General features: G+C 42.5%; 1 protein-coding gene across 11 annotated transcripts in view; it reads right to left on the minus strand.

Annotated features, from left to right (window-relative positions):
* The window catches only part of MELK (maternal embryonic leucine zipper kinase), a 122354-nt gene that overhangs the window by 16730 nt on the left and 87570 nt on the right, over window positions 1-18054 (minus strand). For 10 of the 11 annotated variants that reach the window (XM_012000592.1, XM_012000586.1, XM_012000589.1 and 7 more), the window contains 2 exons: window positions 11932-12063; window positions 5544-5666 (listed from right to left, as the gene is read on the minus strand). In XM_012000592.1, coding sequence (XP_011855982.1) covers window positions 5544-5666; window positions 11932-12063 — 255 coding nt within the window. The remainder of the gene's footprint in view (window positions 1-5543; window positions 5667-11931; window positions 12064-18054) is intronic. The other variant, XM_012000583.1, reaches the window with a different exon arrangement.

Genomic DNA, 18054 nt, shown 5'->3' on the forward strand with positions numbered 1-18054 from the left:
AAAAAAAAAAAAAAACAAAAGAAAAAGGACACTGGGCGCGCTGGCTCACACCTGTAATCCCAGCACTTTGGGAGGCCAAGTCATGAGATCACGTGAGGTCAGGAGTTCAAGACCAGCCTGGCCAACACAGTGAAACCCCATCTCTACTAATAATACAAAAATTAGCTGGGCATGGAGACAGGCACCTGTAATCCCAGCTACTCGGGAGGCTGAGGCAGGAAAATCGCTTGAACCTGGGAGGCAGAGGTTGCAGTGAGCCGACATCGCGCCATTGCACTCTACCCTGGGAAACAAGAGAAACTCTGTCTCAAAAAAAAAAAAGAAAAAAAAAAAGAAAAAAGAAAAAGCAGTATATTATTCAACAAATTTTCCAAATTTGATTAAAAATACAAATCCCCATACATAGAAAGCATGATGAATCATAAACAGGATACATAAAAGAAATCCACATCTCTACTTACCAGATTATACAACTGTAGAGGACACTATCCACAGAGACACCACTCAGATGGTGTGCTCCCTGGAGGTGTGCAGTGCAGTAGCCCTAACAGTGAAGCTGCAGAACACAAAAAGCAAAGACATGGCCCTAAAAGGAGCCAGAGAGAAAAGACAGACTAACTAAAAAGGTGCTAGACTGAGGTTAGTTTTTCAATAGCAACAATAGAAGCAAGAAGAAAGTAGAATGATATCTTCAATAACATCCTGTGAATCCATAAATATTTCAAAATAAAAAGCTAAAAACATTCAAGAGCTAATACCCTGGACACATCAATAGCATGTAATCCAGGAGGGGTAATCAGAGATTAAGTGTTCTAAGGCCTTCATATTGTTTAGAAGGAAAGTAAAGATACAGATTCACAGCCAGGTGCAGTGGCTCACACCTGTAATCCTAGCACTTTGGGAGGCCGAGACAGGTGGATCACCTGAGGTCAGGAGTTCGAGACCAGCCTGGCCAACATGGTGAAACCCTGTCGCTCCTAAAAATACAAAAAAATTAGCCGGACATGGTGGCGGGTGCCTGTAAACCTAGCTACTCAGGAGGCTGAGGCAGGAGAATCACTAGAACCCAGGAGGCAGAGGTTGCAGTGAGCGGAGATCATGCCATTGCACGCAAGCCTGGGCAACAGAGCAAGATTCCATCTCAAAAAAAAAAAACCAAAAAACTACAGACTTACTTTATATTTGGTTAAATATGTTAAAAATTTAGAGTAAACATTAAAAGAATATAAATCAAATAGAAACCAATAAAATGTGGGGGGAAATTAACAGCAAAAAAATAAGAAACAAGGGGGAATACAGAAAAAGACAAATAGGAAACATAAAAAATGAAAGATATATAATAAATAAATCCAAAATAAAAATAAATGTAAGTTGGGTAAGCTCACAATTCAAAAGACAGATTTTCAGTTTGCATACCAAATCTAGCTATGTTATTTATTTATTTATTTTTTTTTGAGACAGAGTCTTGCTCTGTCGCCCAGGCTGGAGTGCAGTGGCGCGATCTCGGCTCACTGCAAGCTCTGCCTCCTGGGTTCACGCCATTCTCCTGCCTCAGCCTCCCAAGTAGCTGGGACTAAAGGCACCCGCCACCACGCCTGGCTAATTTTTTGTATTTTTTAGTAGAGACAGAGTTTCACTGTGTTAGCCTGGATGGTCTCGATCTCCTGACCTCGTGATCTGCCAGCCTTGGCCTCCCAAAGTGCTGGGATTACAGGCGTGAGCCACCGCACCCGGCCTAACTATGTTACTTTTAAAGAGATATACCTAAATACAAGGTATGAAAGGTTTCATTGTTTCATTTTTTATTTATTAAGGAAATCTTAATTTCTTTAATTTTATAATAGCTCTTGTATCAGGTTAACCAGTTTCCTCCCATCTTCTTATTCTTTAGGCATGATTTAGTTATTCTTGCCCCTCTGTATTTCCACATACATTTTAGAATCATTTTGACTTATTTTACATCCACTGAAAAGTTCAGATTACGTTAAATTTAAAATTCATTTTGGGAAAAAATGAGATCTATACCTTCAAATCTCCCTATCCATAAACAAAGTATACCTCTTTTCTTTCAGAACTCTGTGTATTAGCCAAGGATCACAGCATTTATTCATAGAAAACAGCTAAGTAGAAACAGTGAGCTTTGAGGTGTTTTAATTTGTCCTACCTATCCCCATTCCCCTCTCTCCAGCTCTATAATCGTCTTAGAAACTCATAGCCCACAATCATGATGAAAACCAGCAACCTAGGAGCCACTGGACGGGGCAGAACAGGCTGGAGCTCCTTCAAAGTTTTATGCTCAGAAAATTGTCATTATTTAGCCTGGTCAGTAGTTCCCTACAAGACCCTACTATGAAAGCTGTCTTTTTTAATTCTTTGTTTGTTTTTTATTTGAGATGGAGTTTTGCTTTTGTTGCCCAGGCTGGAGTGCAATGGTGCCAACTCAGCTCACCACAAACCCCGCCTCCCAGGTTCAAGCAATTCTCCTGTCTCAGCCTCCCGAGTAGCTGGGATTATAGGCATGCGCCACCACACGTGGCTAATTTTGTATTTTTAGTAGAGACGGGGTTTCTCCATGTTGGTCAGGTAGGTCTTGAACTCCCGACCTCAGGTGATATATCCACCTTGGCATCCCAAAGTGCTGAGATTACAGGCATGAGCCACCGCACCCGGCCTGAAAGCTGTCTTCATTTGACCTTACTCAGAGCCTGCCCACTGTGAAAAGCCTTTTCCCCAGTGGCATCTGTTAAAAAGATTTAGAGGTGCCAGGCACAGTGGTTCATGCCTGTAATCCCAGCACTTTGGGAGGCCAAGGCGGGTGAATCTCTTGAGTCCAGGAGTTTGAGAACAGCCTGGGCAAAATATTGAGACCCTGTCTCTACAAAATAATTTTGTAAAAATTAGCTGGGCATGGTGGCACACGCCTACAGTCCCAGCTACTGCCGCCGAAGCAGTGGGTAACAGCTGGTGATGACAACAGACTAACAAAAATGCTGAAAAGAAAAAGTTGGAGAATAAGATGTCCACAGTGACTTGGAAAAGCTCCAAAATATACCAGGGAATCTACAAGCCCAATGTACATGTATAGGATGTGCTCATACCCAGGGCTGTGCATTTGCTCAGGAAAGACTTTAGAAGCGGCTGGGCGTGGTGGCTCATGCCTGTAATCCCAGCACTTTGAGAGGATGAGGCAGGTGGATCACTTGAGGTCAGGAGTTCAAGACCAGCCTGACCAACATGGTGAAACCTCGTCTCTACTAAAAATACAAAGTTAGCCAGGTGTGGTGGTACATGCCTATAATCCCAGCTCCTTGGGAAGCTGAGGCAGGAGAATCGCTTGAACCCAGGAGGCAAAGATTGTAGTGAGCTGAGATCACGCCATTGCACTCCAGCCTAGGCAACAAGAGCGAAACTCTATCTCAAAAAAAAAAAAAAAGAAAAAAAAAAGCCATACTTTGGAAGGATCTAAGATCTCACCTCAAGCTGACCGTGAGGTTCTATACAAATAAGAAGTGAAATCTAAGGCAGAGTTGTCGGCTGCCTGGCTGAAAGCTGAAGGCATACCCCAGATGTACACAGAGCCGGCACAAAGACTGAGAGACATATTGATTCCAGGCATCTAAGGAAACCTCGCCAAGCATTAGCTGATCACTATGCTAACTGAGCAGAGAAAAGGTATAGTAAAAATATGGTATTATAATTTCATGGACGATCATCATAAATGCAGCCCAACACTGACCTAAATGACTTTACAGAATTAGTTCAGAAAAGTCACTAAACAACAACAACAAACAGCAATAATACCAAATCCTGAGGAGGGGATAAATCTGATTATCAGAGCTGCCACATTATATTATTTTAAATGTCTAGTTTTCAACAATTACAAGACATATATATGCAAAGAAGTGAAAAAGTATGGCCGGGTACGGTGGCTCACGCCTGTAATCCCAGCATTTTGGGAGGCCGAAGCAGGCAGATCACCTGAGGTCAGGAGTTCAAGACCAGCCTGGCCAACTTGGTGAAACCCCATCTTTACAAAAATACAAAAAAAAAAAAATTGGCCAGGCGATGGCAGGTGCCTGTAATCCCAGCTACTCAGGAGGCTGAGACAGGAGAATCGCTTGAACCCGGGAGGCAGAGGTTGCAGTGAGCAGAGATCACACAATGCACTCCAGCCTGGGTGATAGAGCTAGCCTCCGTCTTTAAAAAAAAGGATGGCCTATACACAGGAAAAAAAAAAAAAAAAGCAGTCAATAGAAATCGTCCTTGAAGAAGTCCAGACATGGGCCTTACCAAGCAAAGACTGAAAATCACAGTTTTTAAATATATTCAAAGAACAAAAGGAAATGTCTAAAGAACCAAGGGAAAGTGTAAGAGCAATGTCACAATAAATAGAGAGTATAAATAAAGATAAAATTATTTAAAAGAACCAAACAAATTCTGGAGTTCAAGAGTACAATAACGGTAACAAAAAATTCACTAGAGGGATTAAACAGCACTTTCAGTAAGCAGAAGAAAGAATCTGAAACTTCTGAAACTTAGAAACAAGTTAACTGAAATTAGTCTGAGAAACAGAATGCAAATAGATAAAGAAAAATGAACAGGGCCTCAGAGTACTGCAGGGCATCATCAAGTGTGCCAATATACATGGAAGGGGAGTACCAGAAGATAAAACAAAGAGAGTAGGGCAAACAAAATATCTGAAAACTTCCCAAATGTGATGAAAAACATTAATCTATACTAATCTTCATTAATCTAAAAAGCTCAACAAACTTAAAGCACAATAAAAAGATTATCAAAAGGAAAGAAAAACAGATCAATTGCCACCGAGAGTTGGGAGGGGAAGTTAACCACAAGGGGAATGAGGGAATTTTGAGGAGTAATGGAACTGTTTTATATCTTAATTTTGGTGGTGGTTATACAACTGTATGCATTTGTCACAGAATTACACACTAAAAAAGGTGACTTTACCTATTTAACTACATGTAAAGTATACCTCATTATACCTCATTTTAAACAAAAAAGAAGGCCGGGCACGGTGGCTCACGCCTGTAATCCCAGTACTTTGGGAGGCTGAGGTGGGCGGATCACCTGGGGTCAGGAGTTTGAGACCAGCTGCCGACATGGTGAAACCCCGTCTCTACTAAAAATACAAAAAATAACCAGGAGAGGCAGCAGGCACCTGTAATCCCAGCTACTCAGGAGGCACGAGAATCACTTGAACTTGGGAGGCAGAGGTTGCAGTGAGCCAAGATCGTGCCACTGCACTCCAGCCTGGCCAACAGAGCAAGACTCAGTCTTAAAAAATAATAATAATAAACAGGAAATAAAGGAGCAGTAAAGAGCTCTAAAATAGAATCTTGGCTTGCTTCAACTTGGATATAATTGACTTACCTTTCATTCATATTCCAGTTATCTCTCATTAACGTTTTCGGTGGCTTAAGCATTCATTAAATTTGCAAGCACACCTTGGTTTCACTTTACTCTGGTTGTTTTTATAATTGAAACAATAGATTCTGCCTTAAATAGTAGTAAAAATTACTAACCTGTGATTTTTGGGGAGTAGCAGCACCTGTTGATAAATTATCTTCACACCAATCATAGTCTATTAATCCAGTCACATAATTTTCATCACTTGTGGTCACATCTTCCAGACTCCGATTCTTTGACTATTCAATGAAAGACAGAAGAACTTAAAGACAACAGTACTATGATTCAATATTTAAAATACAGTCATGCATCACTTAACGACAGAGACATTCTGAGAAATGTGTTATTAGGCAATTTTATCATTGTGTGAACATCATAAAAGGTACTTACACAAACTGAGATGTCAGAGCCTATTACACACCTAGGCCACACCTAGGTTATATGTTATAGCCTATTGCTCCTACACTACAAACCTGTGTAGTATGTTACTGTACTGAATACTGTAGGTGGCTTTAACACTACAATAAACATTTATGTATCTAAACAAATCTAAACATAGAAAAAGGCCGTCCCCGTGGTGGCTCATGCCTGTAATCCCAGCACTTTGGAAGGCCAACACAGGTGGGATCACTTAAGCTCAGGCGTTCGCGACCAGTCTAGGCAATATGGTGAAACCCCGTCTCTACAAAAAATAGAAATTAGCCAGGCATGTGCCTGTAGGCCCATGTACTTGGGAGGCTGAGGTGGGAGGATCGCTTGAGTCCATGAGGTGGAGGTTACAACAAGCAGAGATTGTGCCACTGCACTCCAGCCTGGATAATACAGTGAGACTCTGAAAAAAAAAAAAAAGAAAGAAAGAAGAAAGATAGAAAGATAAGAAAGAAGGAAGGAAGGAAGGAAGGAAAGAAAAAGAAAGAGGGAGAGAGAAAGAGTAGAGTAAAAACATGGTATTATAATTTTATGGGACCATCATCATAAATGCAGTCCAATGTTATCTTTGTGCAGCACAAAACTGTATTCCAGGCACAGGGCAAGGCCTTGGAAACAAAATGAATAGGAGACACTATAATGAAGGAGCTGACCACCCAGTCAGAAAAAGGAAGTCAGAAAATTTCAGTTCAAATTATCAGAAAGGAAAATGTCTGACTCTCAAATAATATGTCTTGCAACATTCTTATGTTATATGGCATACTACTTTTCATTACCACATAATCACTATAATACCAGACGACTCTACTGCAAATTTACAAATAAAAAGATCTGACAAAGTAGAGGATGGAGGGGAAACAACTTCGAAATATACGTTTCTTCTTTGTAAAAATATACAGGGTAGTGAGTAATTTCTACCAGGAAGAAAATTAGCCTTATGAAGGATCTCCCAGGGACAGGACATTTGGGGTCTTGTGCTAACAATGCCACCAGATAACTTACGTTCTTTCATTCTTCCTCCTCTATAAACTAAGGGTATAGTAATTACACCCTGAATTCAAGACTGTGGGTGCACTTGCATTTTATTTCTCCTTTCTTTCTTTTCCCTTAATATCTTGTTAATCTAGCCAAGCAATTTTACTTGAATTTGTTATATCTCATCCTTTTCTTCCCAAAGTCATACTGCCACTATCCTAGATCAAGGACAAATCTTCTCATACCTAGACTATTCAAACAGACAATATTGTCTGTACCACTCATCTTTCCACCCTCCCAACCAAGGATGACAGAGTTCTCCAGGATTACCAGTTACCATCATTTGGAACTGGGTGCCTGAAGAGCTAGGCTGAGAAAAATCCTAAAGCTAAGTCTAGGCTTGGTGGGGGGAAGTACAGTGCTGTATGAATGACGGCTGTCACGGGTACTCCGGTAGGGACTAATAGCACACACATCACCCCTGACTGAAGAATTGTATACACCACTGGACGAATTTTTCAAAATCACGTTCACGTCTCTCTCTCTTGCTCAAAAATCAATGGCTCCTCATTAATTATTGAACAAAGTCTAAAATTCTGATGTGCATTTTCAGGTTTTCTACTATCTGGCTCTTGTCCACCCCTCCAGCTCACTTGCTCGCTCGTTCACTCTCTTTCTCTCTCTCTTCCCCTACTTGAACTCTTTTTAAACACAAGTCCAGGCCGGGCGCAGTGGCTCAAGCCTGTAATCCCAGCACTTTGGGAGGCCGAGACGGGCGGATCACAAGGTCAGGAGATCGAGACCATCCTGGCTAATATGGTGAAACCCCGTCTCTACTAAAAAATACAAAAAACTAGCCAGGCGAGGTGGCGGGTGCCTGTAGTTCCAGCTACTCGGGAGGCTGAGGCAGGAGAATGGCGTAAACCCGGGAGGCGGAGCTTGCAGTGAGCTGAGATCCGGCCACTGCACTCCAGCCTGGGCGACAAAGTGAGACTCCGTCTCAAAAAAAAAAAAAAAAAAAACCACAAGTCCAGCCACTGTCAACAGAATACATCAAGCAAAATTAGGTGCCTATGCTTTTGCTGATTCCATTTATCTTGCCCTGAATGTTGTGCCACTTCTTTTCCATCTTTCCAACTCGACTGTTGGTCCAGTTTGGATCCCATGGTGATCATTCCTGTCCTCTAAAGCTCCTCAGGGCACCTCTGGCCACTTCTCTGGCCCCCATCATCTACTATGATGCAGTATTATCTATGTATATATATGTCTTGCCTCAACTTGACTGTTAGAGAACAAGTACCATACTTTACACAGATTTGTTTCCCAGCAGCCCAGCATGGGGCCTGAAAATGCTAATGACACTGATGATGATGTGGTCATTTGTGATTCTTGGATCAGTCTGTATTGCTGTTTCACTGAAAGGGCCATCTATTGATTGATTATCAGGATTACTTACTTTCTTATAAACACCCCAGAGAAAAGGGATAATTCTATCAAGGGGAAGAACAGTACAACCAGACTATGTGACTTGCTTCATGTCTCAGCAATTTGCATAAAGATCAGAAGAGAACCCAAAATTTGATTTCTATTTCACTTCTTCTCACTAAAATGTCTCTTGATCTGCCATAAAATTGATTCAATAATATGACTTTGCAAATAATTAAATTATTAGGTAAATGTTCATTATGTAGTAGATGGAAGATAAGAGTAAATATCTTTCCAGGTCTTTTCCACTTATAATTCATATAAGCAGATCAATTGAGATCAGGTCAATTCAGATATAAGAAAATCCAGGCCGGGTATGGTGGCTCACGCTTGTATTCCCAGTACTTTGGGAGGCTGAGACAGGTGGATCATCTGAGGTCAGGAGTTCGAGACCAGCCTGACCACATGGTGAAATCCCATCTCTACTAAAAATACAAAAATTAGCTGGGTGTGGTGGCATGTACCTGTAATCCCAGCTACTCAGGAGGCTGAGGCAGGAGAATCACTTGAACCCAGGAGGCAGAGGTTGTAGTGAGCCAAGACCACACTACTGCACTCCAGCCTGGGCAACTGAGCGAGACTCCGTCTCACAAAAAAAAAAAAAAAAAAGACAATCCAATGGCTCAGGAAAATGTCTCAGGCCCCTTAACTGAGGTGTCATAAATTTTAAAATTTAATGAAAGTGGTTTTTCTAAACATAGAGGTATAGGTATCTAATAGTTTTCTCCAATTACCTTGAGCAGAAGCAAAATTCAGGGTTTTGCATTTCCCGGGACCCAAATGTGTTACTTGCACCTGAAAGTTTAAAGGGTTTGGCAGTGTGGGCGGGATGAGGGATTGGCTGATTCACGGAGTCCATGTGCAAAAGAGCTGCCTAGGCACAGAATATTTACCAGCCATTAAAACTCTCCGACAACAGACTAAAAAACCATGCAGGAATAAGATTATCTCCCTTCAGAGATTTCTTTACACAACAGCCAGTGTACTGACCAAGCAGGGAGGGAAAAAGGGGGGCAGGTTAGGTCTGGCAGTGACATAAGACCCACTATACCTGTAGCACATGACTGATGAGTACCAAAAGGAGACCTAAATGAGATATTAAAGGAATTTGAGGGAGGGGGAATTCAACAAAAGATCACAAAAGAGGTGGCATTTTAACTTTTTTTTTTTTTTTTTTTTACAGTTTTGAGGCCTACAAAGGGGAAAAAAAGAAAAAACTTTCATCCACATAGTCTATTGTGTTATCTTGAATTTCATAGAGGGCCAACTACCTCTCTCTGAGGATGAGGTGCAATTTCCTAGTGCTAAGATTATTTACATTGCAACCTGAATTAATCTGAGGGAAGATGACATTACAAAGTTCCATACCCATCTGGCAAAGTATTTGGATAGCTGAATTTTAAGCCATGGGAAATACAAAGAATCACACAGAAAACAAGGACTAACACAAGCATTTAGGAATGACACGTGCCTCTATGTATGTAAGCTTCTTCACCATTTTAAATGTCCATGACAGGCCAGGTGCAGTCACTCATGCCAATAATCCCAACACTTTGGGAGGCAAAGGAGGGAGCATTGCTAGAGCCCAGGTATTCAAGACCAGCCTGGGCAACACAGCTGGACTCCATCTCTACAAACAATTAAAAATTAGCCAGGTGTGGTGGCACACACCTGTAGTCCTGGCTACTTGGGAGGCTGAGGCAGGATGATTGCTTGAGCCTGGAAGGTTGAGGCTGCAGTGAGCCATGATTGCACCACTGTATTCCAGCCTGGACAACAAAGCAAGACTTTGTTTCAAAAAATAAAACAAAAAATTTTTTTGAAGTCCACGACAAAGAAAACTGAGACAAAGACGGCAAAGTAGAGAAAAATAATTTGGTTATAACTCACTCTCATGCAAGAACTGCAGGAGCTCTAGCTACTGCTCAGAATAACACAAGAAGAAACACTAATCAACATGCTCCATTTCGGTATGCAAATTTTAAAAGAAACAAAAGCCTAAACCCTTAACATAAATATCAAAATATTTATCAAAATATTTTGTCTTATAAAGTATTATATATTCTGTATCACAGATCTTATTCCCAACAATTTATTTGTTCTCTGCAATTCAATAATGTGTCCTTTAAAAGCACTTAAATGCATGTAAATTATATAAAAGCATACTTAAAAAAAGACTGGAAAGACACAATAAATGTTAACTACATCCTCCACAGGTAGTTGGTTTATAGGTAAATTCTATTTTCCTTTTAGCTCTTCTGTGCCTTAAGCATTTTCTTTTTCTTTTTTTTTTGAGACAGAGTCTTGCTCTGTCGCCCAGGCTGGAGTGCAATGGTACAATCTCAGCTCACTGCAACCTCCGCCTCTCCGGTTCAAGCGATTCTCCTGCCTCACCCTCCCAAGTAGCTGGGACTACAGACGCTCACCACTATGCCTGGCTAAGTTTTGTATTTTTAGTAGAGACGGGGTTTCACCATATTGGCCAGGCTGGTCTCGAACTCCTGACCTTGTGATCCACCCGCCTTGTCCTCCCAAAGTGCTGGGATTACAGGCATGAGCCACCACGCCCGGCCCGGCTTAAACACTTTCTACAGCCATCAGGAATTGCTATTATGAAAAAAAAAGGGGCCGGGGGAGCAGGTTTGTAAAATGCCATTTTAACATTCAGAATTTTAGAGGCTGGACACGGTGGCTCATGCCTAAAATCCCAGCGCTTTGGGAGGCTGAGGCAGGAGGATCACTTGAGGCCAGGAGTTTGAGACCAGCCTGGCCAACATGGTGAAACCCCATCTCTATTAAAAGCACAAAAATTAGCTGGGCATGGTGATGTGTGCCTGTAATCCCAGCTACTCAGGAGGCTGAGGCAGGAGAATCACCTGAACCCAGGAGGTGGAGGTTGCATTGAGCCAATATCATGCCACTGCACTCCAACCTGGGCAACAAGAGTGAGACTCCATCTCAAAAAAAAAAAAAAAAAAGACTGAAAAGATACAGTAAACGTTAACTACATCCTCCATAGGTAGTAGGTTTATAGGTAAATTCTCATCTGTGGCTTAAACATTTTCTACAGCCATCAGGAATTGCTATTATGTAAAAGAAGGGGCTGGGGGAGGAGGTTTGTAAAATGCCATTTTAACATTCAGAATTTTAGAGGCCGGGCACGGTGGCTCATGCCTATAATCCCAGCACTTTGAGAGGCCAAGGCAGGCTGATCACTTGAGGAAAGGAGTTTGACACCAGCCTGGCCAACATGGCGAAACCCCATCTCTACTAAAAATACAAAAATTAGCCAGGCATAGTGATGCACACCTGTAATTCTAGCTACTCGGGCGGCTGAGGCACAAGAATCACTTGAATCCAGGAGGCAGAGGTTGCAGTAAGCTCAGGTCACGCCACTGTACTCCAGCCTGGATGACAGAGTGAGACTCTGTCTCAAAAAAAAAAAAAAAATTAGAGCTCAACTTTAGATCTTCCCATTTTTCTCATCAAAAATATTGAAATCATAAAACGTCTTGCCTCTGACTCCTTGACACCAGAAAGTTTACCATCCCAGTGGTATACGCACTCAGGAACAGGGAGGGCATGTGGCAAGACACAACAGGCTGTAACACTTACCTTGATGTCTGTGAATGGGGTAGCACTGGCTTGTCCACAGGAGAAAGAAGAAAGCCTTAAACGAACTGGTTTTCCCCGAGCCTTCTTGGCTAGAAGCAGAAGATAGGTAGCTGTGAGGTGATCATACTGCCACTAAAGAAAAAGAAAATCAAGTTGGTTAGAAGACTACTTGTTTGTGGAAATGATGTTCTATTTTTAATTAATTTTTTTCTTCAGTGTAACATTCAGAACTTTAAAAGCCAATAGGTTTACAAGGCATATGATGGAAAACAGCAACCATCGTACCACACCTCCACACACATACAATTTCCACTCTCCCTAAGGAACAACTTTTAAACACTTTTAGCTGTTTCTTCTGTTATTAATTCTGTATTTTTTTTTTTTGAGACAGAATCTCGCTCTGTCGCCCAGACTGGAGTGCAGTGGCGCGATCTTGGCTCACTGAGAGCTCCGCCTCCCAGCTTCACGCCATTCTCCTGCCTCAGCCTCCCAAGTAGCTGGGACTACAGGCCCCTGCCGCCACACCCAGCTGATTTTTTGTATTTTTAGTAGAGATGGGGTTTCACCGTGTTAGCCAAGATGGTCTCGATCTCCTGACCTCATCATCCGCCCACCTCAGCCTCCCAAAGTGCTGGGATTACAGGTGTAAGCCACCGTGCACGGCCTTAATTCTGTATTTCTAAACTAAATGCTTACATGGTTTAAAACTCTTTTCAGCTTCAAATATTATGTATACATTTCCTAGTATGAGAAATACGAATTTAGCTCTACTACAACTCCCTCCCTTTCCCATACATCTTTTCCCTGTATCCTCCTACTATAATTTTATCACAATGTTTAGCTAAGTTAATATTTGCATTATGATGATTATGTAAATAGCATTCACAACTAAGCAGGGATAATGTTCAAAATATTTAATTGGTACCCTGACACCAACCATCAAAATAGAGGCCAAGAGGTCAGTAGGGTCCTGGGAGACGCCTGCCTTTCCAATTATTAATCTTTTAATTGTGAGAAGAGGGGAGGGAGTAGTGTCCAGGGTGTCTAAAGGAAGTAACAGGGCAACATGGAGGGCACTGGAGACAGTGGTTATTTACCAGTCAGTATATAAATACACCAATAGTTTAACAACCAATGTGGTCATGCTGGCTGAATATCAGCTCTGCAGCTAAACCACACACGGTGCTCTTCTTGCATTTCCATTTTTTTATACCTTTCTTTTTCCTGAAGATAAAAATAAAAGAGTCAGTTATTCCTCACAAATTGAACTCCACCCTCTTCAACACTTTACCTCCTCTCAACATGTTCACACACATCTGCTAACTGCTTCCCCACTCAGAGAGATTCTACCAGATGTCTGCATCCTCTACTCCACTCTGGACCAGCTTCTCAGCCAGCTACCCAATTGTCAGTCTAGGGATTCCTTTCCCCTCTATCTTACAATGTAGCCCCAGTTTCCTAGATCCTAAGTATTATTCTTTCTTGGTTTACTCTCTCATTTTGGTGGAACACATCCTCCAGTGACTTCCTGAGGGTGCGTGCACGGGACGTAAATTTTTTGAGATCTTGCATGTCTGATAAATGACTGCATTCTATCTTCACACTTGATTCTGATTTGGTTAAGCAGAGAATTCTGGGTTGATAATAATCTTCACGGTTTTGATGGCAATATACTCTTCTTGATTCTAGTACAGCTACTGAAAAACCTATAGTCATTTAGGTTTTGATTCTCCAGCCTTTGTGTATGAACTTTCATTTTTATCTTTGAAAACTTCCTGAATCTTATTATTTCCCCGTTTTCTGAAATTCCACTAGAACAGGCCTTGGTGTGAATCTATTTTCATCTACTGTTTCATCCCAGGTTAGGCCTCTTCATTCTTGAAAACTCGTATTTTTCAGTTCTGGAATAGTTCTCTTTTTTGTTTTTAACTTTAAATTTTTTTTTAATTTTTAATAAAATAGAGATAGGGTCTCACTATGTTGCCCAGGCTGATCTTAAACTCCTGGACTCAACCAATCATCCCATCTTGGCCTCTCAGGTTTAGAATTACAGGCATGAGCCACAGTGCCCAGCCTGGAATATTTCTTCTTGTATTATTTTTCCTTTTTTTGAGACAGAGTCTCGCTCTGTCACCCAGGCTGGAGTGCAATGGTGCAATCTCGGCTCACTACAACCTCTGCCTCCTGGGTTTAAGTGATCCTCTCACCTCAGGGTCCCAAGTAGCCGGGATTACAGGTGCATGCCGCCACACCTGGTTGATTTTTGTATTTTTAGTAGAGATGAGGTTTCACCATGTTGGCCAGGCTGGTCTCGAACTCCTGGTCTCAAGTGATCCACCCGCCGCCTCAGCCTCCCAAAGTGTTGGGATTACAGGCGTGAGCCACCGTGCCCAGCTGAGCCAGGTTCTACTTTTAAAAGATTTCAAATTAATTTCATTTTCCAACACTTTTACTGAGCTTTTAATTTCTGTGGTCACATTTTAGATTTTGAAGAGCTATCTCTTGGAATGTTCATTTTTATTCATCTTATTCCTATGTCAAGAATGAAAATCACTTCTCTTATCTGAGAATATTAATTAGCAGTTTTTAGCCATTTTCTCCTGCTCCCTGCATATCTGCGTTTTTTTTTCTCAGTATCTCCTTTTTATTCTTTCCTCTCCCTACCTTACTCCATTTGTTTTGATCTCCAACTTTCATGTTAGAAGTTTTCTCAAATTTCTAGTGATTTTTGGTTGTCTGTTTCTACTTAAAAGTGAAGAAGTATGTTGCACAGCTGATTCGAGGCTCTATGTGTATGATGGGGCTGCTCAATACCCTGAAGGCTCTTCTCCAAGATGAACAGGCAGGAACCTGAACTCCCAACCACTGATATAGTAGGACATTTATCTTAGCTTTTCCCTAGAGATAAATCTTCTACTATTTTCCCCACCCTCACTGCAAATAGGATACAAATCCTGGTTTCAGCATTCTCAAAGTTGAATAGGGAAGGGAATTCGAGATGGTGGTTCACTGTTCAATATGAAGACTTTGTGCATCCATTTCAGAATGGTTCAGAATGGTTCATCATCCGCATCTGAGTTGTGTTTGGTACAAGAATGCCTTGTGACCTCCCGTCTTCTGCTGGGATGGGGAAGAGGAGGCTGTTATGCAGCACAGGTAGAGAAAGGAATCTAGGGTTCTAACTGCTTCCAATACAGGCTTTCACCCATCTTCCTGTTTTCCCTCCTCACTTCCCTGATTTCAGAAGCTCCTGGTACCTCTGATTTCTGAGCCTTTCTGGAGCTCTCATCCATTTGCTTGATGCCTTTTCTCACTGCAAGCACTTAGCTTTCAGTTTTCTCCAAAATGCTCTAACAACTACCACTTATATCACTTATCTATATCTTCCAAACTTCTAATGACATCCCTTTGTCTCCCCTTTTATTGTTTGTAAATGTTTTGCCTTTTTATCCCTTTTTGTTAAGGTTTTAGGAAGTGTTCTATGTAAACTTAGCTGTTCAATCCACTATGTTTAATGGAAAGTTTCTAAATAATATACTGAGAAAACTATGGGGCTATCTGCCCTACAAAAGTGTTAACTTTTAATAGTACTGAATAGTCTTTCATGCTATGTAGCCCCCTCACAAAGTACATGACTCAAAAGTCAACTACCAACTCTGTTTTCAGTAATGAATTTTATTAGTTAATAACTTAGATGGCCACGATCATAGTATAAGCTTTGAAATTTGCATAATGGCCCAATCAATCTAGTAGAGGAAGCATAAAATACTATCATAAATTATGAAATGTTGCCTTTAATCCAAACAGGATGAGACAAAGAAAGGACGGAAAAGGCTTCATGACTGGGCACAGTGGCTCATACATGTTTTAATCCTAGCACTTTGGGAGGCCGAGGCGGGTGGATCACTTGAGGTTAGGAGATCGAGACCAGCCTGGCCAATATGGTGAAACCCCGTCTCTACAAAAAATACAAAAATTAGCTGGGCGTGGTGGCAGGCGCCTGTAATCCCAGCTATAGGGAAGGCTGAGGCAGGAGAATCGCTTGAACTCGGGAGGCGGAGGTTGCAGGCAGTGGAGATTGTGACGCTGCACTCCAGTCTGGCGACAGAGGGAGACTCCATCTCAAAAAAAAAAAAAAAAAAAGAAAGAAAGAAAAATGAAAAGAAGAGGCTTCATGGAGAAGGTGTCTGGGAAACTATGGTGGGAGGAAACTATGTACTTATAATCACTCTCCACTTTCCAAAAACTACATTAAAGACTTTTTCCCACCCCATATCTATGATATCCCCATGTATTATAGCCACCTTTTTGAAAGAGGTGTCATAAACTGACTAGAGACAATGGCTAAGAAACAAGTTGTCACTTTCTTATCAACAATGGGATGGCATAACTCAGGCACTGTAAACAATTCCTGGATAGTGCTAAGAGTTTTAGATGGAGTTTCCTAATCATGCCTAGGATTTCTACAACCATCCTCTAAACCTTCCTTTTCCCTAGGCAAACAAAGCATCTTTTTTATAACTTTCTGGCCAGTGCCATTGTATACTTCTCATTATAAGATGCACCACAGGAGAGTTCTGTGTTCAAAAACAGATAAATCAACACATTAGTTATGCTTTCAGGTGATGTCAATCCACAAGTCTAAGACAAAGGTTTCCCTTATTTTATAGGCAATTCCCTCTTTTGAAAGTCAAATGTCTGAAAGTAAAGTGATAGGGTTACCCATGAGAAAGTTCCATTTCTAGAAAACTAAAAACATCTTTAAATCCCCAGTTAAATGTTAAAAGAAGTGTCCAGGCACCTGGGTTGAGGAGACGCAGCTACTAGTGCAGAGGGGTAGAGACACGGAGGAGTGGCCCCACCCTTCCTCTGACCCTCCTCCTGAGGCCTTCAGTCTTTACATGCATGGGTGTTTACATCACAGGGATGGGGAAAATGGATCTGTCCTGGACTGAATAGGTTCTCGAACACACATGTGACCCTTAGTGAAGGTCCTCTAGCAGAGGACTGGCTGCTGCCACAATCCAGAGCCACTCAGGGCTGGAGGAACAGGGAGAAAGTAAGCAAAGTACTGTTGGGAATCTCAAAAGGAATACAATGAGATCAGTCAAAATCACAAGACATAGGAGACTCACTGCCGCATATAAAAAGCAGTACCAGAGTGCTCCTGTATATAATATAAAAGTGGGAGTTCTTATTGAGAGGTGACAACGTGCTAGCAACCCTCGTTCTCGGGGCCTCCTCGGCCTCAGCATCCACTCTGGCGGCGCTTGAGGAGTTTTTCAGCCCACCACGGCATTGTGGGAGCCCCTCTCTGGGCTGGCTGAGGCCAGAGCCACCTCCCTCTGCTTGCGGGGAAGTGTGGAGAGAGAGGCGCGGGCGGGAACCGGGGCTGCACGCCGCGTTCGTGGGCCAGCACAAGTTCCCGCGGGCCCAGGCGCCGGTGTGGGCTCAGCGGGCCCGCACACGGAGCAGCCGACCAGCACCGCTGGTCCAGGGCAGTGAGGGGCTTAGCACCCAGGCCAGCAGCTGCTGAGGTTGCCTGGGGCTCCTCAGCACCGCCTGCACACATGCACGGCGCTCAAAATCTCGCTGAACCTCAGCCGCCTCCCCGCAGGTCAGGGCTGGGGACCTGCAGCCCGCCATGTCCTAGCCACCCCCTCCGTCGTGGACTCCCGCGCTACCCAAGCCTCCCCACGGGCGCCGCCCCCTGCCACCCCCTGCTCCATGGCAACGGGTACCATCGACCGCCCAAGGTCTGAGGAGTGCAGGTACCGCTGGGGACTGGTGGGCAGCTCTGCCTGCAGCCCCAGTGCCGGGATCCACTAGGTGAAGCCAGCTGACTCCTGAGTCTAGTGGGGACCTGGAGAACCTTTATGTCTAGCTAAGGGATTGTAAATACACCAATCAGCATTCTGTGTCTAGCTCAGGGTTTGTAAATAACACCAATCAGCACTCTATGTCTAGCTCAGGGTTTGTAAATACACCAATCAGTACTCTGTATCTAGCTAACCTAGTGGGGACTTCCAGAACTTTTCTGTCTAGCACTCTGTGTCTAGCTCAAGGATTGTAAATGCACCAGTCAGCACTCCGTGTCTAGCTCAGGGTTTGTAAATACACCAA

Source organism: Mandrillus leucophaeus, unplaced genomic scaffold (assembly GCF_000951045.1).
Source record: "Mandrillus leucophaeus isolate KB7577 unplaced genomic scaffold, Mleu.le_1.0 Scaffold632, whole genome shotgun sequence".
NCBI lineage: Eukaryota > Metazoa > Chordata > Mammalia > Primates > Cercopithecidae > Mandrillus > Mandrillus leucophaeus.